The 27,914-nt window shown below is 42.6% G+C and overlaps 1 protein-coding gene and 1 long non-coding RNA gene across 2 annotated transcripts in view; both read left to right on the forward strand.

The window, feature by feature from the left end:
* Window positions 1–10,912, forward strand: part of LOC134576869 (uncharacterized) — a 56,653-nt gene extending 45,741 nt beyond the window's left edge. Inside the window, exons 4-5 of the mRNA XM_063435558.1 lie at window positions 4,924–5,205; window positions 10,839–10,912. Coding sequence (XP_063291628.1) covers window positions 4,924–5,205; window positions 10,839–10,912 — 356 coding nt within the window. The remainder of the gene's footprint in view (window positions 1–4,923; window positions 5,206–10,838) is intronic.
* A 96-nt stretch (window positions 10,913–11,008) lies between these two features.
* Window positions 11,009–27,425, forward strand: LOC134577099 (uncharacterized). The gene is made up of 3 exons (XR_010085925.1): window positions 11,009–11,058; window positions 11,182–11,229; window positions 27,336–27,425. It is a non-coding gene; the product is annotated as an uncharacterized LOC134577099 (long non-coding RNA).
* The last annotated feature ends 489 nt before the right edge of the window (window positions 27,426–27,914 follow it).

Genomic DNA, 27,914 nt, shown 5'->3' on the forward strand with positions numbered 1-27,914 from the left:
CCCTCTTCTTACTCCCCCCTACCCCCTCTTCTTACTCCCCCCTCCCCTCTTCTAACCCCCCTCTTCTTACCCCCCTCCTCTTACTCCCACCTTCCTCTTTTTACTCCCCCCTCCCCCTCTTCTTACTCCCCCCCTCTTCTTACCCCCTCTCTCTTCTTAACCCCCCCTTTCTCTTCTTACCCCCTCTCTCTTTTTACCCCCCTCCCTCTCTCTTTTTACCCCCACCTCTCTCTTTTTACCCCCCTCCCTCTCTCTTTTTACCCCCCCTCCCTCTCTCTTTTTACCCCCTCCCTCTTTTTACCCCTCTCTGTTTTTACCCCCCTCCCTCTGTTTTTACCCCCTCTCTGTTTTTACCCCCCTCCCTCCCTCTCTGTTTTTACCCCCCTCCCTTCCTCTCTTTACCCCCCTCCCTCTCTCTCTGTTTTTACCCCCTCCCTGTTTTTCCCCCTCTCTCTGTTTTTACCCCTCCTTGCTCTCTGTTTTTACCCCCTCTCTCCCTCCCTCTCTGTTTTTACCCCCCCTCCCTCTCTGTTTTTACCCCCCTCTCTCTGTTTTTACCCCCCTCCCTCTCTGTTTTTACCCCCCTCCTTCCCTCCCTGTTTTTACCCCCTCCCTGTTTTTAACCCCCCTCCCTCTCTGTTTTTACCCCCCTTTCTGTTTTTATCCCCCCTCCCTCTCTGTTTTTTATCTCCCCCCTCCCTCTCTGTTTTTACCCCTCCCTCCCTCTCTGTTTTTACCCCTCCCTCCCTCCCTGTTTTTACCCCCCCCCTCCCTCTCTGTTTTTACCCCTCCCTCCCTCCCTCTCTGTTTTTACCCCCCCTCCCTCTCTCTCTGTTTTTACCCCCCGTCCCTCTCTGTTTTACCCCTCCCTCCCTCTCTGTTTTTACCCCTCCCTCTCTGTTTTTACCCCACCCCCTCCCTCTCTGTTTTTACCCCTCCCTCCCTCCCTCTCTGTTTTTACCCCTCCCTCCCTCCCTGTTTTTACCCCCCCCCTCCCTCTCTGTTTTTACCCCTCCCTCCCTCTCTGTTTTTACCCCCTCTCTGTTTTTACCCCTCCCTCCCTCTCTGTTTTTACCCTCCCTCTCTGTTTTTACCCCTCCCTCCCTCTCTGTTTTTACCCCTCCCTCCCTCTCTGTTTTTACCCCTCCCTCCCTCCCTCTTTGTTTTTACCCTCTCCCCTGTAGCGTGGCCGAGCTGCTCTCTGGTCCGCGGTGCCCGGCCGGAGTGATAGGAAGGTGCACACTGAGTGTGCACCTTCCTGTCAGTCCGGCCGGGTACAGGAAACAGAAACTCCTGTTCCGCGGGAGGGGAGGTGAGAAGCTGCAGCCGCCTGAGGCTCTTAAGAGAGCGCTCAGGCGGCTGCAGCATTTAAAGGGGCGGCCGGCCCCCTCAAAGTGTGCCGCCGGGCCCCCTGATTGCAGGCCCCCCTCCCGGCCGGGCCCTCGGACCATGTCCGAAGCGCCCGACCGGTCGGTCGGCCCCTGACTATAGTCACCTGAACAACTACAGCTTAATGTAGTTGTTCAGGTATGATCTATAGCTCCCTGCAGGCAATCTAATGTAAACACTGTATTTTCAGAGAAAATACAGTGTTTACATTGATTGATAGGAATACCTCCAGTGGCCGTCACTCAGACAGCCACCAGAGGGACTTCCTATCATGTATGGCCCTAAAAAGGCCCTGTATACGTCAGACGTATTAAAATACGTCTGACGTGCAGGAGAGAGAAGGCACTGTGTGCGCACCTTCTCTCTCCAGCCTGTCAGCAGAGGAGGGGGGCGGGCAAAGACTGCGAGCTGAGCTGTCAGTCAGCTCAGCTCGCGGCCGCGCACACCGCGCGCATGCGCGGTAGTGCGCTCAGGACTTCAGAGGGCGGCATGAATGCCGCCCTCTGAAGTATGTGCGCATGTGTGGCGAAGCCGCGCATGCGCACAAGGGAGCAATGACGCTTCCAAATGGAAGCGTCTGATTGCTCCCTGCTCGCGCTAGCCTATTTCGTCATTTTGACGAAAAAGGGGCGCGGCTTCACGAGGCTCCCGGCGCTGGAACGAGGTGAGTAAAAGACTCTGCCTGGAGAGTCCCTTTAACTAATTTCATGGTCAGTCAGTCCACACAAGTTTTGTTCCCATACATCCCTCTAAAGTTTCCATACTTAAGCAAGAGTATGTGAAGCATAGTTAGTGTTGCCACCTTTCTTGGAAAAAAATAATGGCCTTACTAATTTGCATAATTAATTATGTATGCTTGTAAATCACAAGGAGTGAGCTGAGAGATAATTCTGTAAAATCACCAAAAAACTACTTACATTTTCTGCTGAATAAAAGATGGATTGTTCCCAGTGTCTCCCTGTCTCCCAGTGTCTTAGTGTCCCCTAGTCTTCCAGTGTCCTCATGTCTCCCAGTATCCTCTAGTGTCTGTGTCCCCTATGTATCACAGTGTTTCAGTGTCCTCTCATGTCCCCATGTCTCAGTGTCTTCTATTTATCACAGTGTCCCTATGTATCAAAAAGTCTCAAAGCCCCATGTCTCCCAGTGTCCCCTCGTGTCCCCATGTTGCCCAGTGTCACTTGGACACTAGGGGACACTTAAGAGACATGGGAACACTGTGAGACATTGGGACACTAGGGGACACTGGGAGACACTGAGACATAGGGACACTGGTAGACATGCGGACACTGAGACACTAGGGACACTGACTGGGAGATATGGAGACACAGAGACTTGGGGACACAGACACTAGGGACACAGTGTCTTAGTGTCCCCATGTCTCCCAATGTCCCCAAGTGCCTAGTGTCTCACAGTGTCCCCTAGTGTCTCAGTGTCCCCTAGTGTCTCAGTGTCCCCTAGTGTCTCAGTGTCCCCATGTCACCCAGTGTCCCCTAGTGTCTCCCAGTGTCCCCATGTCTCCCTGCAGCTTTTACCCCATCCCTCACTTCCCTGAGGCTGGGAGCTGCTGTCTGAACTCTCTGTGCCGTGTAGCTGCTCCCTCGCGGATCAGTGAGTAGAGAGAGGCAGGGATATGCTGTAACTCCCTGCCTCTCTCCACACACAGTGACCCCTTCTGGCCAGCGCAGGTATTGCAGAGTAACCTCTGCTTATACATAGAAATATGCCGGCATTTGTATTGCCGGTTTTACTGCAATACTGGCCCTGGCCAGGCAGCCTCAAATACCATAAAATACCAGCCAGGTGGCAACCCTAAGAGTAATGTGTAAAAAAAAAAAAAAAAAAAGTTTTTTTTTTTTTTTCTAAATCAATGGGCCCATTCCATGGGCCTGGGCCTGGAGCTGCAGCTCCATCAGCCCCTATGTTAATCCGGCCCTGCCTCCACCACTCAGTCAGCTCCGCCCCTTCTAGATATAAGAGAAAAGTGGAAGTGCACCCTTCATCCAGGAATCCAGGGTGCTTCAATGGACAAGTCCCAGTACCAAAAAGGACCAAATATAAAATTTATAATTGTAGAAAATAGTCCAGGCACTCCAACGAATTCCAAAATATAGGCAATTTTATTAGAACCAGGAACTACACAGCAACATTTCAACCCCTCAGGGTCTTTATCAAGCTCCGCCCCTTCTGTCTTATTAGGTTCTCTGATAGACCTGTGGGAAGGATAATGAAATCCTCCACCCAGGTGCCATGCATCCATGCTACATAGCGCAATCTGTTTTATAGCATGTTCGAGCATTGTCGCTCACATGGTGCCACTGCTGTCATGGTGTCCTGTTTGGCCACACAGCTCGCACATCCCTGTATAAACCAAAACCACTCCATTAAGTTAAAGTTGAGATACGCATACTGGAAACTATAGTTCTCACCCATACATTCTTCACTCTCTTTGATCAATGAAGCCATCATCATGGAAAAGACCTGTACAAATGTTAAATAAATTAGTGAATACTATTACAGGGACACTCTGACATTAGAAATAGAAACATGTATTTTTTTATGTTACAGTATTGTCCTGTATGTTTGGATGTAGCCTCCTAGTAACCATTAAATAAAGAAAATGTGCATACCTTAAATTACACAATAAAACAGTTGTTAGGTTTTGCCACAGATCTTTTTGTTAAAAGTATGATAACAAATATTGTACTTACAGTAAAAGTCAAAGGTCAAGGTATAAAGTCCAACGATAATATATGGAAGTTAGCAGAAAGTCCGGTTATAATGATGAAGCGTAGCCCTATTGTATTTTTCTTTCGTGGGAGTCTTGGAGTCGCAGTTTCTCTTCATCCAGTTAAACCATAGGGTAAGATAAAAAACTCAAATGGTATAGTATGTCACAGGCACGTGAAGTATAAGTTCGTATTAGTCCTACTTTCTTAAATTACACAAGGCTGCTGCCTCTCCCCTGGCTGAGATGATCATTTTTTATGATTGCAGCCAATCCAGTGCTCCACCATCACAACTACGTGCAGTGCCAATCAGCAACTGCTCAAAGACCTTCATTATACCAAGGCAAGTGCATGGGGTCTGTTCGTCACCTTCATGCAGAGTGTGAAGGTGCTGAATGCCAGTCATGCAAATAGGAAACACCTCTAGTGGCAGTTTCAGTCACAAGCACAAGATTTGTCCATAAGGAAAAATGTAAACACTGCCTTTATATAGAAAATCTGGTGTTTAAAAATTAGAGACTACAGGTTTAGTGGTTCTGGTGCTTTTAAAGTATTTAAGCAAATGTGAAATTTGTATAATAAAACCCACTGATTTAGATCCCTAAAATCTTTGCATTGCCCCAGCCAGGTGTACCAGACAACTGTTTACGTGCATTATTATATACCCTTAATACACGCTGTAATACTATACGAAATTTACATGACAGAAATAATGAATTTAATTTGAAAAACATGTCTGGTCACCTGTATTGATATCTGCTTTGCCTGTTTTCAGTAACACATTTTGTGTATGTTGAACTTTTTTTAGATCTGCAAAAGCCAATACTGGATAAGGAGAGAGATCCTGAGGATAACACAAAAATCAGATTTCGTTGTACTGCTCCACCATCCGACTATCGAATTGTTTTTTTTTTTCTATTCCAAAAAACTGCTAGATTCAAAGATAGAAATTCTAACATGAACTCACTAACAACCTTTTTCTCAGTATCTGCCAATGGTGGTTCTACATTCAAATGCTCTTATCAAGTAGAAATCACAACCAAAACCGTGAATTATGTGGAATCTCCACAGAGTGATCCTGTGCTCATAGGTAAGTACTATGTCAGACAAATTGTAAAGCTACATTAACAGATTCCCTTAGAGGCCTGGTCTAATTCACCTAATAACTCTTCACAGTCCATATTCTTTTTGAATTGCAAAGTACTAGATATTTTTAAAGTACAAGGTGCAGTATTTAAACTGTTAAGGATATATTGTATTAATATCAGTTCCAAAATGAATATTAGGCTTTGTACATAAGTGTGAACGCAGTTAATATTTCAGTACATTGGAACAACTAAAATTGTAAGATACATTGCAATACGGTTACAATGTGCACACAATTTGTTTATCTAAGTAATTACTAGCTGATCAGATTTCCATAACGATTTCCAGAAACTCACAATAGAGGGAGAGGCAATATCTCCCTGAAACTTCGCATTAGTGTTTTTGCAGTGCCTATGGGCACATAATTATTCTGGAAAATGTGTACATCAGAGAATGCCACTACTCCCATAAGTTGCCCTCTGCTTGTATAATTAAACTGAGACAATACCAGGCCTAACAACACCACAAAATGGCTGCCTGTACCATTAGGCATGCGCTATCAGATTAACAGTGGGCATCAGATGTTGTTGAAGAAATCCTTTGGCCTTCTCAATATACATCTGTCCATATCATGAAAATAAGATTAATTAATATTGTGGCCGAGACTTAAATATAAATATCAATCTGTTAATTCGTATCGAATAATTAAGCAATAAGTTACAACATTAATATTTAAATTTTTCTTGGTATTATGGTTGAATATGTATAAAGAAATGGCACAAAACATTTGTAATATTATATGTCGCTACTCCATATTAATTCTCCTTGACCTCTCTGCTGCCTTTGACCCCGTTGATCATGCTCTCCTCCTTCAAACTCTTCAATCGCTGGGTCTCTGTGACTCAGTCCTCTCTTGGTTTTCCTCCTATCTGTCCCAACGCTCATTCAGTGTCTCCTTTTCCAAGGATACCTCCTCCCCTCATCCTGTCTCGGTTGGAGTTCCCCAAGGCTCTGTCCTTAGTCCCCTTCTATTTTCTCTTTATACTGCCTCTCTTGGCAAACGTATTGCCTCTTTTGGATTCCTCTACCACCTGTACGCTGATGACACTCAGATATACCTGTCCTCCCCAGATCTCTCCCCTGCCGTCCTGCAACGTGTCATTGCTTGCCTTTCTTCCATCTCTGACTGGATGTCCTCACGCTTTCTGAAACTCAATCTCTCTAAAACTGAACTCCTTGTCTTTCCTCCTCCTAATACTGATCCTCCTCTCTCGCTCTCCCTTCAAGTCAGTGATATCCACATAAGTCCATCCTTGCAAGCACGCTGTCTTGGCATCAGACTTGACTCTGGCCTCACCTTTGAGCCTCACATCCGGTTTGTTGCCAAATCCTGTAGTTTCCACCTTAAAAACATTGCCCGCATCCGCCCCTTTCTTACGCAAGAAGAATTTCCTGCATGGATTACTGTAACCCTCTCCTGATTGGTCTCCCAAAAAAAAAGTATTGCCCCGCTACAGTCTGTAATGAATGCTGCAGCTAGACTGATTTTCCTCTCTAGTCGGTCCTCTCACACCTCACCCCTTTGCCAGTCCTTACATTGGCTCCCTGTATCCTATAGGAATCAATTCAAAGTGCTAACTCATACATTTAAAGCACTGAACAATGATAGCCCCTCTTATATCTCTTCACTGATCCATCCACCTCCTGACCGCTGCTCGCACCCGTATGGCCAACTCGCGCTTGCAGGACCTCTCACGGGCGGCTCCTTTCCTATGGAATAGCCTGCCTACCACCATCAGACTCTCCCCTAGTCTTCAATCATTTAAGAAGGGCCTTAAAACCCATCTCTTCAGGAAAGCTTATGGCCTCCCAGAGTAACGTCTACCTTACATACCTGCCTCTTGCTCTCTCCTATAGGGCAGTGCTTTACTCTCTCCTCCAGCTCTGCTTCACTCCCACCCTATTTGATTGATATTTCCTGTTCTAACGTGTCTTATACCCCACCTCCTATAGACTGTAAGCCCGTTTGAGCAGGGTCCTCTTCCACCTTTTGTTCCTGTATGTTTTCTTGTAATTGTCCTATTTATAGTTACATCTCCCCTCTCATAATATTGTAAAATGCTACGGAATCTGTTGGCGCTATATAAATGGCTATAATAATAATGTCAATTTACTACAATAAATTATAGGTAACAGACTAATAATAAAACAAATTATAGCAAGTAAAAGAGAATTATTAAAATAATACCATACAGAAATGAACAAAGTAAACATATAGCTTACAAAGTTATAGGAGTGAGGAAATGACTCTGATAACTCTTAACTCTCCTTTTTATTCCCAATGAAATGCTTTTCTAGAGTAGGCTGTTCTGTGATGTCACTGCCAGACACATGACATACGGAAATCATATGGTATAAACTAGTCTTTAAGCTTTAATTATAACATAAAACATTCATGAAAATCATACAACGATGGACTTTATGGTACATCAGACCATATTGTTATTCTATTGCTCAGGTACCCATGTTGAGTTACGCTCTATTGAATGTAGGCTACTTGAGCCAAAATGACCCTCAAGCGTAGCCCACTGGAAAGTTGATGGTGCAGAGCAGATGCCAATTGCCTGCCTCTGAAATACATCCATTCTCAGAACCTTTGCATTCCAGTTTTCTGAGCAAACCTGTCAGTGAGAACTATGTGAAGGGTTAATTTCAAGTTGCTGGGTTCAAACAATAATCTGGAGCACCTGATGCTGTTGTCCTGCATTTGTGGGAACATTGGAGGGGGTCAACCTCCACTATCACACTCTTGGTGTGTAGCATCTTTCAGCATCTTTATTTTTCCATTACACTGGATTTGTGCTGAATGTTGATGTCACTAACCAAAGTACAATACATCATGAGTCTTCTCTACCCTCAACATCCTTTAATCATTATGGGAAGACTACTATGACATTTATAATACTGTTGTAATTATTCATTTTTAATGTGATGTATTTTTCTTTGACATTGGGCTACAAATACAACACTGAAGTTTTTTGAAGTCTGAAAACAACAAGGAGCCATGATATATATTTCCATTCTTTTTTTTTTATTTTCCTAATCTAACTTTCTTGTCTCTAATTTATACCTTACGTGTTGGAGTCTTTACCATTCCTTAAGCAGATAAGCAGAATTGGTATGATGGCATGGATAAGGTGTATAGAGTTCTATATAAAAGGATGGAATCGAATAACCTTTCTATGAGATGGTCCTAGAATAGATTGTGTTTGCAGACTCAATTTCCGAGGCACACTTCCCACCTTTTTCCAAAATCCTGATTGTGCATTACTTGTATTCACCTAGCACTCTGGCCACTCATGAAAATTCTCTCCCTCAATTCCTTAAGCCCCCAGACTGAGTTTTGTGCTTCACTCTTCAGTCCTGAGAGATGTCTTTCTTTCCAACAGTACCTTTATGGAACTCTTTACTCAGCTCACCTGTGCCGAAATGCCCATAAAGTAGCTTACAAAGAAAGACACATAATCACCAGATGTAGCATCCATTGAAAATGTTTATTGAGAACATGCCATTGAGGGGTTCTGGAGACACCATAATAAACCAGAAGACTGTCTTTAGGAACTTAATATGGCAAACTTTTTCCTAAATACATGTTTCACTGTTGCATTTCTTTTACTTTGTATGTTTTTAAGATTTTTGGACTAAGTTTAGGTTCACTTGGTCCCATTTTGGGAAAGTGGGTGTTATTTTTTGTAGAAGCGCCAGAGGGCTTTGCCACTCTCTATCCTAAAGACTCTTAGCACCAGGGGGAGGGACTGGGCATTCCATGGTTCTCTATTGTGACAGAGTGCGTGACCACCCAAAAAAACACATTCATTAATACTCTTAAAATCATAGGCTGGAGAAAAAGGATGTTGACAACCATATACATTCACCCTCTTTGTTTGTAAATATATATATATATATATATATATATATATATATATATATATATATATATTTAACAATAAGGGAGGTGCAGTGTCTGAAATGTCCTTTGAGTATGTATATATAACCATAAAAAGAAGAAGAAATAGGAAACTGATAGTGAAGTATGTAAAATATACAGTAAGGTGACGTTAAATTAATTTATATGCACTCACACTTTATAGGAGCTTAGGTGCAGCTCCAACTTAGATGCCAGGGCGGAATAATCCCCGCCTGAAGATATGGTGGAGTACAGACTCTATAGGAGGTTCTTGTGGATGCAGCTTTTCTTGCAGAAATGTAGAACTATATAAAACAATGGCTTTCTCACACTTTTGAATGGTGAAAAGCGTTAAGTGTATTTAAATATTGTTTTATATAGTTCTTTTACCCTATTTTTTTAATTTATTGTTTTTTATTAATAAAAGTACTTTTTTTTGAACCTGTTTGCTGCTGGATTCCTCTACTTCATATCCTTGATGGGGATAATACCACCCAAGCCTGCTGGACAGAGCAATCCCTATTTGCTGTATCAAATGTCGATAGTTTTTTGTCCATTTAATTTTATTCACCACTTTTTACAGTCTATGCTATTGTGGTTCTATTTTCTATTTTACTTTTATAAACGGAGAGAGACCACCAGCACCTATATCATAGAGTGGGGATCATACCTCTTCACACTATAGCTGTGGAGCCACTTTCTAGGCTCCAGAACACATAAGTGCACATCCTTGATAGCTATATATTTTAATATTGAGTCTCTGATTTCTCCTACATATCTGCAAGAGAAGATGCATCCACAAGATCCTGCTATAGAGTCTGTACTTGACAATATCCTCAGGTGAGGATTATTCTGCCTGAGCGTCTAAGTTGGAGCTGCTTTTAAGATCCTATAAAGTGTGAGTGCATATGATTTTATTTAGCCTCACCGTAATGTATTTTTATGTACTTCACTATCAGTTTCCTATTGCTCCTTCTTTTAATGGTTATATATACAGTATATACACACTCCAATGACATTCCAGATGCTGCACCTCCCTCTTTGTTTTTTTTACCTGCTTCTCTATGGGACAAAAGAGAGACTTCGGATTTGGTGACCTAGCTGTCCTTTTGACTGTATCAGTACTGGACAAGCTCTGAATATCCATTTGCTTTTATATATTTAACTATGTATAGCCAATGTAAAAGATTTACCTAGATTATGATTGTGTTGATCTGTAGGATTCATTACATTAATTGATTTGCAGGAGTCTGTCAGCCCAGTACTGCAATGTAGCCAATTAGTACCTGCTGTAGCAGTTACTCAGGCTTAAAAGAGGCACACCTGGATAGGCAAGGAAGGTTCATTTTGTGTATTTCACGGAGGACAGTGGCAGCTCTCAGGAGCTGGGAATTTTGTTTATTATTATTATTATTATTTATATAGCGCCATAAGATTCTGTAACGCTGTACAATGGTTTAGAATGTATTTACTGTTATATAGAGATAACTAGATAGCAAAGTGATTGGTGTTATAGATTACTGTGTTATGTAACCCCATACCCTGAGGAAGTAAAGGAACTACAGATAATACTTACTCTGCTAGTGTTCCGATCAACAAGATCCACACAGTAGCTTTAACCATAAATGTATGTATATACGCTGTAAAATTATAAGCTAATCTCTTTGTAGAAGATGGAAGGGTTGATGAGGATGTGGTTACTCAGATTACTGATACAGGTGAGATTATTCTTATATTTATTTAGAGGGAGTGAGAGAGACAGAATGAATGAGATTGAGAATAATGATTACCTGTTGGTTAACTGCACTGGTATCACGTAATCTTAAACTAATCTCTTTGTAGGAGATGGACAGGATGATGAAGATGTTGTTACTCATAACCCTGATACAGGTGAGATTATTCTCATTTTTATTTAGAGGGAGTGAGAGAGACAGAATGAATGAGACTGAGAAAATGATTACCTGTGGGTTAACTGCACTGGTATCACGTAATCTTAAACTAATCTCTTTGTAGCAGATGGATGGGTTGATGTAGGTGTGGTTACTCAAAGCACTGATACAGGTGAGATTATTTTTATTTGGAGGGAGTGAGAGAGAGAGAGACAGAATTAATGAGACTGAGAAAAATGATTACCGGCTGGTTAACTGGTTAATCTGGTTAATCAGGGCTCAAAACTTTACATCCTACACTAGTTATGCATAAAAGCGACTTGCTTCTAGATATATGATAGATATATCACTATGCATGAGGGTATGTAGTCTGCCCCAAGCTACAGCAGCTAAGGTATCTAGCTATAGGGCAACTATCTTCCAATTTGTGTATCTGTGTACCAATAGTGTGTATGTGTCACTGTGTGTAAGTATCTCTGTGTTTGTGTCAGGAATGAAACAGGCATCCAATACGCAGAATGCAAAATAGGAGAACGTATACTGGTCCTTAGAATGGCCGGACTAATGTAGGAAAGGATAGAGAATAGTCAGGGACAAGCCGAGGTTGAGGGAGCCAGGAAACAGGTAAGCGAATAAACAAGCCAAGTCAAAGGGATAGAGAACACAGAATAATCAAATTCAGAGCCAAGTCAAATACCAATAAACCAAACCAGAGTATGCACTATAGGAACGATCAAGCTAGAACCACAATAGGGCAATGATTCATTGCAAATTAGTCCTTTTTATACTTTGGCTCTTTAAGTGATGGCCACTCCCCAAAAACGTTCAAATTCGAAAGTTTAGACGTAATAACGTCGGCGCTTATGCGCCGCGTCACAAAAAGGGGCGGAGCTACCATGGTCGGCTGAGATGAGAGGAGAGAATGTGAGGAGTGTTCCCATCATGTGAGAGAAGACCCACAGGTGGGATCCCTGCCTGGGCAGTCACCACAAATACCCTGACAGTTTGTCAGTGTGTGTATATCTCTTTGTTTGTCAGTATGTGTATCTATGTGTCAGTGTGTGTATCTGTCAGTGCAGTGTGTGTATGTATGTGCCAGTGTGTATATGTGTCAGTGTATCTGTCAGTGTGTGTGTATATCATTGTGCCAGTGTGTGTGTATCTGCGTGCCAAGGTGTGTGTATTTGTCAGTATGTGTATATGTATGTCAGTGTATCTGTCTGTGTTTGTATCAGAGTGTGTGTGCCAGTGTGTGTGTGTATATGTTTGTCAGTGTGTGTATCTGTTTGCCAGTGTGTATCTGTCAGTATGTGTATCTGTTTGTATACCTGTGTGCCTGTATGTCTAGGTGTTTATGTGTGTGTGTGTGTGTATGTGTCAAGATGTGTGTATCTGTGTGTATGTGCCAGTGTTTGTATATGTGTGTTAAGGTGTGTGTATCTGTTTTTGTATCTGTGTGTCAGTATATCTATCAGTGTGTATGTGCCAGTGTGTATCTTTGTACCAGTGTATGTGTGTGTATCTTTGTGACAGTGGATGTACACCTGTGTTTGTATGTGCCAGCATGTGTGTCAGTGTATCTGTCAGTATGTATCTGTGTGTGCATGTGTCAGTGTGTATCTTTGTGCCAGTGGGTGTGTATCTGTGTGTGCATGTGACAGTATGTATCTTTGTGCCAGTGGGTGTTTATCTGTGTGTGTAGTTGCCAGTGTGTGTATCTGTGTACCTGTGTTTGTATGTGCCAGTGTATGTATCTGTGTGTCAAGGTGTGTGTATCTGTGTCAGTGTGTGTGTCTGTGTCGGTGTGTTTCTGTTTGTTAATGTGTATGTGTGTCTGTGTGTTTCTGTTTGATAATGTGTATGTATATCTGTGTAAGTATGTATTTGGCAATGCATGTGCAGACATCCCAGCAATCAAACAGCAACATAACACACACTCCTGCAAACACAGACATGACATACATAAATCCAACACTACATTCAAACACACCTCTGTATTAAAACGCTAAAATTATATACAAACATTACATCCAAACACATCCCTGTATTAAAACGCAAAAATTATATACAAACACCAACACTACACACAGAAACACACCTGCTCTAAGTACTATAATCTGTTTACTATCTGTAGAAATTAGTGTATATATAACAAATAAACAAATTTTGCCAAAAAAGAAAACATTACACTATGCTAACTGAAAGGTTGATGCTAAGGTGTAATTTTTTTTTTTTTTTGGGGGGGGGGGGGGGGGGGGGGAGGGGGAAGGGAGTGTTCCATGTTGTTGATACACTTCAAAGGAATACATGTCAAAGGGTTCCATGGGAGCAATGAATTGGGAACCCCTGCCCTAGACATTACTGGCACAGTTCCACTGGTTTGGGTGCACATGACTCTTAGTAGTGCTTTTGTTGTTTTCACCTTATATATAAACTTACCATTGAAAAACCATGTTTTCTATAACTCTGATGCACTCACTCAGCTACGGTGGGTTTTTTTTGGCTGCAACTACAACACTGACTTATGTTTTTCAGGCTTTAAAAAAAAAAAAAAAGAAAAAAGGAGGAGCAATAATACATCTTTTCATTCCTTATTTTAATTTATTTTTTTGATACTTAATTTTTTTGTGCGGTGAAAAGACAGTCATACGTTTAAAACCACAACAGCATATACACGTCAGTCGGAAACAATTCACAGTAAAAACATGGTATTGTTGAGGTATAATTCGCACACATTTTTGATTATATTGGGCTGGTATGTTGTAACGAGAACATGACTAAAACTTTGGGTGTATAAAACACCTGTCTATGGGAGTTAGTGCAGTTACCATGGAGCCATAGGGTGGTTGAGGCATGGGGCATCCCTTATGAGTTTTGGCTATGGGAGTCAGGCCCCGGTCTTTTTGCTTAAGGCTATTGGTGTGAGGTGCATCTCGTGACGCCCAGGCCGTGTTAGGCTTGTGGTGTGTTGTGGCATTCCCCCATAATCTTGGTCTTGCATAATCTTGGTCTGCACCCATGTTGGCACCCATCTGAAGCTGCGTGGCTGACGCCTGTAGTGGTAGTGCACTGTAGGCCTTGGGCTATTTTATAGCAGTGGTGACAGCGAGGTGGTTTTGCGTCTATGTCAAGTATGCGTCTATGTGGGTGGGAGCTATGGGAGTTTGAGAAAGTCTAGCTGTACATGAAGGGTATAGTGCTAGTGGTGGTAGATGTGACTTAAAGTTCTAAGCCATGCAAGGTTATAGAGGTCCCATGCTGTCAATATGCTTTTACCCCAGGAAAAGGGGGTGGGGGGGAGGGTTTCACCAGAGCTGGGTGGTGGAACCCTGACAGGCCCCTTTCTCATCTTATGGACTGTTACATGGGTGTTGTTAATAATGATTACTGAAAAGTAGCTAACATAACAAACATTTACAAAATATGAGAGACACATTAATTTATTAAAGGCCGTAGGCCACGAGCATCAGTTCAGGTCTTGGTGCCTCTGTGCGTTCTGGGTGCGCTGACTGTCGCTGTAACCGCATTCCAAGGATGGTGGCCTTGCTGTGTTGTTGAGGATGTCTCTAGGTTAAGGAGTCCCAGGGCCCTCTGAGGGGTCCGTGCCGTGCCATCTTTGGCAACCCAGAGGGTTCCTGGGTTGACCACCTGTAGACTATGCCTGCTGCTTGGAGTTTAGTGAGTGGTTGCATATTTTTGCTCCGTAGTAGTGTGGCCCTACATAACTCCTGAAAAAAGGAGAGTCGTCATTCCTCAAATTTAAAAGAAGTCTTTCCTTGTAGCGCTGCCAGGAGTCCCAATTTGTCTGACAACGATTGGCACCGCAGTATGATGTCTCGCGGAGCTGCATTAGGTGCTTGTGGGGATTTAGCAATTCTATAAATTACATCGAATAGGAAAGCTTTGGCTTGTCTGGCTGGTAGGAGTGCGGTCACAAGGCGCCTGATGAAGTGTGGTAATTCTTCCAGCGGCACTGATTGACGTTTTTGCGTCTCCCCCTGTCATCCAGTAGGTTGACTTGTCTGGGCAGGGCCATTTGTGTAGAGTGTAGGTGTTGGACCTTCTCCCCCAGTGCTGGTAGTCCCTGTTTCAGGCCCTCAACTTCCTTCTCTATCACCTGCATGCGTATTGTTACTGCTTGCACTTGTACTTTTAGCACTGCCAGATCTGCCTCCCACATTTGCCTGAGATTCTGCTGTAGGCCAGTCAGCATGGCCTGTGTGTCACTTTTTGAGGCTGAGTTGCTGTCATCTTCTAACCATGGGGGTGCGGTTCTTGGGGACTGAGTTGTGGGCTGTCTGGGGTTTCTCCTTTCTCTGAGGGCAGTGGGGAGGTGTAACGGGGAGTCTGGGTCCGCACTGTCCCTGGTGCCTGCAGCATTTGGCTGATGTCGCGCTGTGGCTTTGGGATGTGTGGGAGCGGTTTTTGATACCTGTGTCCCATCTCACCTGTACTCTGTAGGCAGGGGTGCCAATCATCCAGGTCAAGTGTGTCCCAGGACCAGAGTCCCTCCGCTGTGGCTCGCTGCTGTCCACCCCCGGGGTTGGAACCGGGCGTAAGAACAAATAGCATCGGCGGAGTGTTCTGGATGCAATGGCAGGGTGTGGCCAGAATTGGTGCTGGATGCCCCCAATTTTTTCGGATTGAGATGGGCGCCACCCCCTTCCATTCCGTTTTTACTTTCTTTTTTTGCCTTTCTAGTTTCTGATCTATACCTTACATGTTGGCATCTTTAAGATTCCTGAAGCAGATTTATAGAATTGCTGTGGTGACATGAATAAGGCCTATGGAGTTATCTATAAAAGGATGAAATAGAATCTCGGGGCGGGGCCTGACCGGGGAGCTGAGCAGACACGCTTTCAGCGAGCTCCCGAGCCTGGGCCCGATTTTCGGCGATAAACTGAGGAAATCTTGCCTGAATCGGTCCTGCCAACACAGCAACCGGCACCATGCAAACTGAGGCACAGAATGACACCTTACAAGCCTGCACATATGCTGAGAAACTGGGCCGGGAACTTTGGGCCTACCACGCATGGGGGATGGGAGAGACGGCCGCTCTCCTGACCCGCCGAAACAAGCAGCACCCGCAGCATCGGGCCTTCCAACCCCCCCCCCCCCCCAGGACCAGCGGGGATTATCCTGGTCCACACAAGCTTGTACCCGAAACCTGAACTAAGCGTAATGGGTGAGAACAGCCGAGAGCGCGAAACGAGAGACCAAGCGACCGCACCTAAAATGGCGGCAACAGGCCCAATTATAGACCAAACCTCCACCCAGCCTCTGCATGAGCGGCTTGACGCTCTGCTCAACCGTTTCTGGAAGATGTTGGAGGAGCGGATGGCACTCCAAACCTCTAACTGCATGGAAGAGTCAAGGCAGCCCCAAACTGCGAGGCAGAGTGAGCAGACCCCAGGAACAACCGCCACGCACCGACGGGCGGTACACCCACCCGGGCAGGGGTACGCTAGGAGACTCCCTCCTATACACCTACCACATCGCCGGAGAGCCGCCCGCCGCAGGCAGCGGATGACCAACAAGACCCTCCTCAGCGCCCATAATGGGAAAGACCCGGCCCCGAGAGGCAACCGAGTCTGTGGACATAAGGTGCCGACCCCACACTAGGGAGAAGCCCCCTGCAGCAACCACTTCCATTCCTCGCTGACCCACCTGCAGTCGCTGCCGGCGATACTGCCCAGAGGGAGCTGGCGCGACCCACGTCTACCCGGTCATGCAAGCAGAGCTACAGAACAGGCATCGGGTGAGGTAATCCAGGAACCTGCAGGTTGCGGCCCCCATCTAACAATCCAGCCCGCGACGCAGCAACTGCAATTTGACCAACCGAACTATAGACTTTAAGCATCTAATAACTCACATCAGCATGATACAGTGCGGATTCTAGCTCTGTCTTAGCAAACATAGTGGCCATATACCCTGACATAGAGCAGAGAGCTTTGCTCGGGTTTTTTAAGTGTGATAAAATGTGCAGTGGTACTGACGAGAAGCACTAACGGATTACCCGAACCAATTGCACGACAATAAGGTTATGCTACAGTTATTATGTATATATTTGCATGTCTATAACTGAACTGTACCATATCATTTCAGTTTTACACTGTATCCTGCTACCTAGTATGTACAGCTCTAACATAGTGGCAGCTCAGAGAGTAAATTCTCAGCTGATCGCATACTGTCATATCTCTGCTTAGCCGATGCTGCTGTAGACAAGCTGGATTAACCTATTGGCTGCTTTTATAACCATAACCTGCAAGGAACTTACACAGCATGATGTTTTACCTGTCTCTTTACATTTAACAAATTAGCCTTGCTGTGCTCTTTACGATATAATAAGTGCATATAGTTTTGCTGTTCTCGTTACCACTATGCATGCCACCCTGCTGTCTCTTACTCTATAACACTCTTGGGATCGGATAATTATCCTCATGATGATTAAGATTTTCTTGTTCTTAAGCCTGGCGCAAATTCCCAACGTGTTTATACCCATGTTTTACTAGACCAATTATTAGCCTGTTACTGCCAAGATTCTGCGCTATTAAGTCGTGTATATCATCTATATTGATCCTCACCCTGACATCTTTACTTTAATTTGTACCACTTAAGTTAAGCTTGTTCTGTTAATCCTAAATTGAGCGTATACTGTCTAACCGGGTTTCTCCAGAGGTCTGGTTATAATATTTCTGCGACTTACCAATCGGATCTTATGGTCCATAGCCTGTATTTTCAAGCTAAAGTTTAACAACAAAAATTTTAAAAAATGAGGCATCGCAATCCTGGAAACATTATCTACTCTCTGATTGATGTAACAACCCTATGCTGTAAATCTCTTGAATGTTTCCCCCAATTTTTCTTCTGTATCCCATTCTACTTGCCTTAATAAAAGAAAGATTGACAAAAAAAAAAAAAAAAGAAATAGAATCTCGGAGATGGTTTAGAATAGATTATGGGTTTGCCGATTCCCATTCTGAGGCACACTTCCCATCTTCTTCCTGATTGTGCATTGATTGTATCCACCTAGCACTAGAATTTTTTAACAATACACGGAGGTTCATATTGCATATCCCTTTATTTACTGTCCACCAATATCAGCAAATACAAAAAAGCAGTAAGAAAAATATGGCATACATTGTGATATAAGTCACTCCCATACCAAATCCCTGTATAATAGTCAGCACCTCCCTTAACTCTTCCTCTTTCTTTTCTGCTCCACAGTCAGTTAAGTGCCAACTTTTTTGTCTTTAGAGTGTCTAGTTGTACTGCTTAACCTTTGGTTAAGCTTGTACTGTTATTTTACTGTTTTTTTGGTACCTGTTTGCTGTATATGTGTTTTGTCCTGTGCTCAGGGTCCCAGACCCGCTAAAGGTTTTCTTTTTTCCCCCCTTCTAATGTGGGATCCCCCCACTGGCTTATTTCACCTTACTTTGGTTCTTGTACTTTCCCTTCTCCAGAACCTGTGTTTTCCCCCTCTTTTATTTGTCTTTTCCTGCCTGGGTATCTCTCCCTTAATCCTTGCCGGGTCTCAGGTCCATTTTGGCGCCCTTTCGGTGGTATTTCGCACCTCCTTTCGGCCCAATTAGCACCGTTTCAGGACCCATGTTCTGCAGTTCGCATGCGAACGCCAGGTAGTCTTATACATATTGATTGTTAACTTCGAACACTGTTCGTTCACGGATTCTTACCTGGCCGTTCCGTTGTTCGCTGACTCATGTTCGCTGACTCATGTTGTTTGCAGAACAAATTCACCCATTCGGTAGTTCTTTTATGCAAATTCGCGATTTTTCACTGTGCTTCCTTCCGTTTTCTCCCTGCCCCTGCCTCTTTCTGGTTTGTGTCTCTAGCTGCTGGTCTGGGCCCTGGTGAGCTCTCTTCTGTCCCTTCTTCTGGGTTGCTAGTTTGGATGATTAACCCTCACTACTTGCACTGCTTTTTCCTGACAGCATTCACATTAGCCTATTGCACTTTTTAGTTTATTGTGTGTCTTAAATATTTGCCTGCCATGCCTAAGCCTAAGGTGCCTGTATGCCCCCCTACCCCTGGACGCCCCTCTGCTTTTGGGAGCTGCCCCACCTACTGCTGGCTCCCCTCCCTCGGCGGGGGACACTGCTCCCTGCTCCCAGGGAGGATGTGCAGTCCTTGGCACTCCAATAGTCTGTGACCGAAGCAATTATGAGCGCTTTGGGTTCAATGTCTTCGGCTTTGTCCCAGAGTATATGCTCTTCCTTTGGGCACAGGGGCCACAAATCCCTTGATGCACACTCCGCATCTAGAGGTGGATTCCCTTGGGGAAGCCCCGAAAAAGGCTACACGAAAATCTAGGCATGTATCCCCCTCAAAACCATAAACTTGAAGTCTGGTTGGTGTTTCCACCTCCCAAGCTGTCAGTTTGAGTGCAGCGCTATACCAGTATGTGAGGTAGAATTCCCTCAAAGAAGTGCATAAAACTCTTACCCTCTTTGCAACACTTGTTTTAAGAGGTATACTTAAAGACAAAAGAAAGATACAAATAATAGTGCAATATTGTATATTGTAGCAGAAAAATTGTTATTTGTGAGTTGTGAGTGGAAATACACTCACATTTTATAGAGCCTTTTCCAGATATAAGGCTCTAAACTTACAGATTCCTGTGCCTTTAAGGTAGACAACACAACCCCTTTTCTGCAGAATGATGTATACGTTCTTCCCCTTGATATATGCAATAAACAAAAGTGCAGGGAAAAACAGAATCTACAGGTGATACTCGAAAAATTAGAATATCGTGCAAAAGTTCATTTATTTCAGTAATACAACGGAATCTAATATATGAGATAGACGCATTACATGCAAAGCAAGATAGTTCAAGACGTGATTTGTCATAAGTGCGATGATTATGGCTTACAGCTCATGAAAACCCCAAATCCACAATCTCAGTAAATTAGAATATTACATGCAATCAATAAAATAAGGAGTGTGCATAGAACAATATCGGACCTCTGAAAAGTATAAGCATGCATATGAACTCAGTACTTTGTTTGGGCCCCTTTTGCAGCAATTACTGCCTCAATGTGGCGTGGCATGGAAGTTTTCACCCTATGGCACTGCTGAGGTGTTATGGGAGACCAGGATACTTCAATAGCGGCTCTCAGCTCTTCTGCATTGTTCGGTCTCATGTCTCTCATCTATCTCTTGGCAATGCCCCATAGATTCTCTATGGGGTTCAGGTCAGGCGAGTTTGCTGGCCAATCAAGCACAGTAATCCCACGGTCATTGAACCAGGCTTTGGTGCTTTTGGCAGTGTGGGCAGGTGCCAAGTCCTGCTGGAAAATGAAGTCAGCATCCCCATAAAGCTTGTCTGCGGAAGGAAGCATGAAGTGCTCGAAAATCTCCTGGTAGACGGCTGCGTTGACCCTGGACTTAATGAAGCGCAGTGGACCAACACCAGCAGATGACATGGCTCCCCAAATCAACACAGACTGTGGAAACCTCACACTGGACTTCAAGCATCTTTCAGTGTGTGCCTCTCCATTCTTCCTCCAGACTCTGGGTCCTTGGTTTCCAAATGAGATGCAAAAGTTGCTCTCATCAGAAAAGAGGACTTTGGACCACTGAGCAACAGACCAGGTCTGTTTTTCTTTAGCCCAGGTAAGACGCTTCTGATGTTGTTTGTTGTTCAGGAGCGGCTTGACGAGGAATACGACATCTGAAGCCAATGTCCAGGATCAGTCTGTGTGTAGTGGCTCTTGATGCACTGACTCCAGCCTCAGTCCACTCCTTGTGAAAGTCCCCAACACTTTTGAATGTCCTTTTCCTGACAATCCTCTCCAGGCTGTGGTCATCCCTGCTGCTTGTGCACCTTTTTCTTCCACACGTTTCCCTTCCACATAACTTGCTTTGATACAGCACTTTGGGAACATCCAACTTCCTTTGCAATTACCTTTTGAGGCTTTCCCTCCTTATGGAGGGTGTCAATGATGGTTTTCTGCACAACTGTCAGGTCAGCAGTCTTCACCATGGTTGTGATTCCTACTGAACAGAAAGACCATTTAAGTGCTCAGAAGCCCTTTGCATGTGTTATGGCTTACTTAGCTGATTAGAGTGGGACACTGTGAGCCTAGAATATTACACATTTTCACAATATTCTAATTTACTGAGATTGTGGATTTGGGGTTTTCATGAGCTGTAAGCCATAATCATCGCACTTATGACAAATCATGGCTTGAACTATCTTGCTTTGCATGTAATGCGTCTATCTCATATATTAGTTTCCCCTTTTATGTTGCATTACTGAAATAAATGAACTTTTTGAGTATCACCTGTAGGTGCAGTACCTTTGATAATTATTTTGAGTGATTTTATACACAAAATGAGGTAAGTGCTCACCTTCTCAAGAGCCTTTTAATAACTGGCTCTAAGTATGTAGGCTTGGTGTCAAGTTTGGGGGTGACACTCCCCTCACCGGAATCACAGTGCAGGATGCAGATGGAAGTTGATGGTAAGTTTATTAAAGAATAATTAAAATTACTGTATTAAAAAATAACAATTACATAAAATAATAAAAGCAAATAGGGTATTACTAATAGTCAATTTAGTAGTTCACTTGTTGCCAAGACGCATTTCGCCGTGTAGATCGGCTTCCTCAGTCGGCTTCAACTTCATTCTGCTCGTTCCGGTCTTTGTATCCCTTACATTACACTAATTTTCGGCTGTCCAACCCAGAGTTTCATGTAATTACTCTGACATTCAGAGTGGCGTAACATCGTTTCCGTTTTTGTTTCCTGAAATTCAAGTCCTGCAATGCTTTGTGTCCTCAGAGTACTAGTATTTCCAGTATGTTTCGTGTTAATATATGATTAGCACGGTTACAATCCATTGGTTGGCATTCTGTGTGTGAATCTATATTTGATTTACTCAAAACAGAGTGTGAAAAAAGGAACAAATGTGCATAAATATCAAATGTACATATAAATATATAGTAAGAAAAATATATATACGTCCACATTGTGATTGATTTTTAAAGAGCTTGCTTAAATATGTACATTTTGTTAGAATATTAGTGAAAATATCCACAGAGATAGATATATACCTTATTGTACATATACATGTGGTAGTATATAGAAATGTGAAAAGAATATATATATATATATATATATATATATATATATATATATATATATATATATATATATATATATAAAACAAACTCTTCAAAAAAACTATTTTTGGTTCTTATTAAAATTCTTTTAAAGGACAAGATGTATGTTTTAATCTTTCCATAGGAAGTATATTCTACAGAGAATCCTATCTATATTTTGAAAACAGGCATGTTTAGTAAGCATATTTAAATAGCCAGTATTAATAGATAAAACTATACTGAAAATTTAGATATGAAGAAAATATTGATATTCTTTAGGAGTAGCAATGGAAACTCCTATATATGCATGAACTGTTTAAAAAAATAAAATAATAATAATACAGTTAGACAATAAAAATTTGACTTAAAATAATTATAAAAAATGGCATAGCTCAAAGTCCGCACTCAATCTGAATGGGGCAAGGGTATTTGTAGCGGAGCACTAGTTTCCCATAGAGTTCTCCGCTGGTATTAGAACAGTGAAGCAGGAACAAGAAGTTAATCCAGGATAAACAGCATCAATGATAATAAAATAATCCAGTAATATCCCATCACGATTCCCAATAACTGGACGACACACAGTATCAGGAGCAGAACTGAAGATGTATTCCACGCAAGGGAGACACCCACAGTAATTAGTACAGTAACCAATCATTTACACGTTACCTCCCACACATCTCCTCCCTTCAGCGTAACAGATAATTCACTTATACAATACATGGTTTTCCCCTGTTTTTGGGTGTACCCCAAATATACCAGATAGACGTCCTGATCTGGGTGAACAACATATTCAAAAATCACCCAGATCGGACCAGGGGCTCGGGAGTTAGGTGGAAGTGTTTATTTGACCGACCGCACACGAGGCTGTAGCCGAAATCAGTTCGGTCTTTGTTCGTGGGGTAAAAGATCCGAAAATCCTTGCCATCCATAGCTGATGTTCGTATCAATCCCCTTGTTCGTAGGATTAATTTAACCGAACGGCGGGCTGTTCGTGTGTTTGGTTTGGGTAATTATGGAACTATGGAGGTCTTAGTGGTGTTCGCGTAGTCGAGAGTCCGATTTGGGTTCCAGACACTCGACGACCAAACACCGTTGGGCATTCGTATGGCAAGATGGGAACACACACAGAGCATTTGTCTAATTGCTAATTAGACTGCAGTTAGCACCGATCAAGGAGGTAAACTAGAGGCACACTTCTCTCTGGGGTGGTCTGATTGTTCGGTAGTTTGTTCGTATGACGAACGGAGTGGTTTTACCAAACAATCAGACGAATGCGTCATACAATACATGTATATAGAAAACAAATGAAACGGAAATGACCTTATAACACCAATAGTTAAAGACAGCCCAACACAATCCGCTACAGTATTCAAGTCAAAAATCCATTTTTTTCATTTTTACCTAATTTTCTTATTTCATCCTCTCCTTGCCAGTTTAATGTAACTTTTTGGATCGCAAAAAAATCTAAAAATTGGGGATAATTTCCATGCACTAATTTAAAATGTTCAGAGACACTGGGTTTGTCTTATCCTTTCTTTATATTGCGTATATGTTCATTTATCCTGACTTGTAAGGGACATTTTGTTCTGTTAACATAAAAAAGGTTACATGGACATTTTAATAAATAGATTACTCTTTTGTAGAAACATGTAATCATATCCTTTATTTTATATTCTTTTTGGCCACTTGGATCCAGAAACTTTGTTATGTGTCTCTTAGCGTTTTTGTGCTCCTACATTGCCCACAACCAAAAAAAACCTCTTTTTGGAAGAATGAATTTGGTTTATTCTCTTTTATATGGTTGTGGGTTAGCTTCGGTCTTAAATTAGGGGTTCCCCTATATATAAGTCTAGGTTTCTCTGGTAATATAGTATATAGCATAGGGTCATTTCTTAACATAGGCCAGTATTTATTTATTATACATTTCATTTTCTGACTTTCTTGATTAAAATTACAAATAAAAGGCAAAATGTTGGTTTTGTTCTTTGTTTTAGATTTGCATTTTAAAAGAAGATCTATCCATTGCTTCTACTTCTTTTATAGTATTTAAAAGTGGATTCTCCTCGTATACCTTTTTCAGGGCTGGTCCGGGTGAGCCCTTGTTCGACCCGGATGACCTATTTTATCCAAGGTTGGCCGAGTGGCTTCCAGTGGACCATGTGGACCACTACCTGGAAACTTGGTTGCGGCGCCCCCTTAGCAAGGCAGCACGTAACAAGCTTAGAGCTGAGTGCCCTAGACTGGTGGTACCTAACAAGGTATGTGACACCCTGGAAGTTGACCCCAATATGACACAGTTCTTGACCAAGCTAGGTTGGAACCCACAAGGGACTTAATTCAGCACTCAGATCATGCCAATTTAGACATTTTTGGCCCTATGGCTAACCTTTTTGATCTAGCAGAGGACGCCAGGGACGATAACAGGTTGGTCCACCCGGAGGAACTCCGTGGTTAGGTCCAAAGGGCCATTTGTATTGCTGGCAGCGTGAACACCTCCCTCTCTATGGAGCAGGGCAAAGCTATTTTATTTAAAATTGAGCCTAAATTGGCCAATCTCGTCCTCACTGAGGCTGGTAAAGATACCCAGGGTCTGCTGTTTGGCAACTCCTTTATCAAAGATCATTTCGTTGGGGCCTTAACTGTCCTAGATAAGGCCCATTCCTCCATGAGGAGTGAATTCCAGGGGAAAGTCTCTACTAGGGTCGGCAGATCTAGGGGCCGCCTTGCCGACTGCAGCTATTTTAACTCCTGTGGCTCCATGAATGGGGCACCCACTGCGAGTGTGTGTCAACAGGAGGTCGATGGTTGGAGAGCAAGTCAAGAATGCACATCAATGCCCCGAAACCTATGGCGGGATCATTTGCGATTCTGAGTTTTGCGAAATAACGCACAAGACTGTCTCTGGGACCTTGGCAAGGCATTACTTTTCGCAAATGCATGTTTTGCATGAGTAAATGTTTTCTTATTATTTTATGCATTAATTAAGTGCTTGTAAATTAATCAGTGAAAAAGAGGTATTCTGTATGTATTTGTTGTTTTTACTCACCTTATGAGGCCAAAAGTCTGTGCCCAAATTACACACTGGATACTGAAGAACCTCAAAAATACTGACACCATTTGAGATAGATGAATATCTCACATGACGTGGCAAGATTGGATCAGCATATTTTTATCCCAATTACAACAAAAGAGCTTGTCTTACATCTCTTGTATCTATAACCAATGCACAGATGGATAACTGTTTTCTTTATTGCACCATACTGGACCATTGTGAAATAGAAAAACATAACATGGTTTGATGATGAGTAATTTTCAGTCTATTTTTTTGCATCCAGTTTTGTTTAGAGAAAGCAAAATAATTTCTTCTACTCACAATGGCCAACATTTAACCATGGGGGGATCTGACCATCCCTTAATTGCTTTCGATATAAATGTATATATTTAACTATGTATATATGATGTCAAATATTTAAATGATCTCTTTTATACACAAAAGTACCTTATTAGTCTTTTGCAATCACAGGTCTACATTGCATACTGTTGACCTGTCATTGCCTAGTTTGTTATCTATAATTGTTCTCAAGTCTGTTTTCATTTAATGTTATCCCTAACTTAACCCCATTTAAAGTATTAGTGGCTTGTGGGTACCTTAGTTAAAAATGCATAACTTTACATTTATCTTTATTGACTCTCATCTGCCAATTGCCTGCTCAGTCCCCCAATTTATCCAAATCCCTCTGTATATATGTTACATAAAACAGGACAAACACATATAGAGCAAGGAAATCAAATAGTGAAAAATGTGTAAAACATTTGATAAGGTGTAAGTAAAATAAGGAGAAATAAATAGACCAGAGAATCAGTCTTAGATAGCCTCTTGACGCTCCATTAGCTGTATATAGCTGTATAGCTTGAACTTAATTTTGTTACGAAGTATACTTCCCTATATATAGACACAGGGAGAGATAATCTTGAAAAGAATCCTAAAATATTAAAAACAGTGGTACACTATGCTCCATAGGCTCTTGTGGGTGAATTATATCTGGCCCTGGGGCTTGGTTTACATTAACTTGCCGTAGCACTTTATCCTGTGTTAACCAATCTCCTGTTTGCTGTAAGACCCGTATAATGAAGACATTTTTTTTCTTAGAATTTCTGCCCTGCCCTGCTCCCGCTTGATTAACACAACCATCTCAGATTCCAATGGACCAACTCTTTTACTCTTAACATTTTTGGCATCAATGTACATAAAAAGAAATTTGGAGGTTGGTCTTGCTCTGTTTGGCTATGATCTTTTAATTTTCAAGTTTTACCCATCTGATCATCCTTTTGCAAGCTTATGTGTGTTATAGTATTTGTCACGATTACGGTTTGACCCAATACGCAAAACTATATCAACACAAACAACGTATATAGCCGTACTGAACGTAAAAGAGAATGGTCAAAATAACAAGCCAAGGCCGGGGATACAGAATGAGACAATACGAATAAACTAGCCAAGGGTCAGGATACCAGAAGTAGGGAAAGTCAAAACAAGAACTCGCTCTCTGACAACCAACAAGTGGAAACCATGACAGTGCACCGAGAAAGGGCATAACAGGGTTTAAATATGCCTCTCAGTGCTGTGATTGGTTATTACACAGCCTTTGACCCCCAAAACATGCGTGTGCATCGATAACGTGACGTCACACGCACACCGGTGCCATCTTTAATGTGGACTCTGCGCCCTTTAACTTTAAGAACGGGACCGCATTGGCCGGCGTCCGTTAGAACGCCGCACCAGCCAGGACCCATCTTCTTGAAGGATTGGCGGCACTCGGGCGCGATCCAGGTAAGCTATAATTCCCTTTTACGTCGCTACTGCCCTGCTCATGTGTGGCCGTGCTGATCAGGGACTTACTTATCTCTGAAGCATCGGCGAGGTCGCACTCATCAGGCGCAACCGCATCGATTCAGACCCCCTGCGCCGTGACAGTATTATATTGACACCTCTGAGTCTATAGAAGGTCTACAATCCAAAGCTAACATAGAGTCTACAGTCAAATAGCAGCATCTTAGGAAAACATTTCAGGTTTGATCCTTTCTTTATTGAACATTTTGTAATGGGATTGTGACTTGCGTAATGTATGGTATAACTCTCTATTTTTCTATTTCAGACCTACTGATTCCTATTATTTCATCTGTGAGTGCCCTAGTGGTACTTATCTGTGTTCTGATCATAGCATGCTGCATCATAAGGAAGCATAGTAAGTATTGGTTAGGGATTCATTAACGCAAAATAATATGTTTTACTTGACCAGTTCTGTGGTGTTCACGGCATATTTGATATTAGATTTTTGCACATTTAGAAACATAGAAACATAGAATGTGACGGCAGATAAGAACCATTCGGCCCATCTAGTCTGCCCAGTTTTCTAAATACTTTCATTAGTCCCTGGCCTTATCTTATAGTTAGGATAGCCTTATGCCTATCCCACGCATGCTTAAACTCCTTTACTGTGTTAACCTCTACCACTTCTGCTGGAAGGCTATTCCATGCATCCACTACCCTCTCAGTAAAGTAATACTTCCTGATATTATTTTTAAACCTTTGTCCCTCTAATTTAAGACTATGTCCTCTTGTTGTGGTAGTTTTTCTTCTTTTAAATATAGTCTCCTCCTTTACTGTGTTGATTCCCTTTATGTATTTAAATGTTTCTATCATATCCCCCCTGTCTCGTCTTTCCTCCATGCTA

The sequence above is a fragment of the Pelobates fuscus genome, chromosome 11 (genome assembly GCF_036172605.1).
Source record: "Pelobates fuscus isolate aPelFus1 chromosome 11, aPelFus1.pri, whole genome shotgun sequence".
Taxonomy (NCBI): Eukaryota; Metazoa; Chordata; class Amphibia; order Anura; family Pelobatidae; genus Pelobates; species Pelobates fuscus.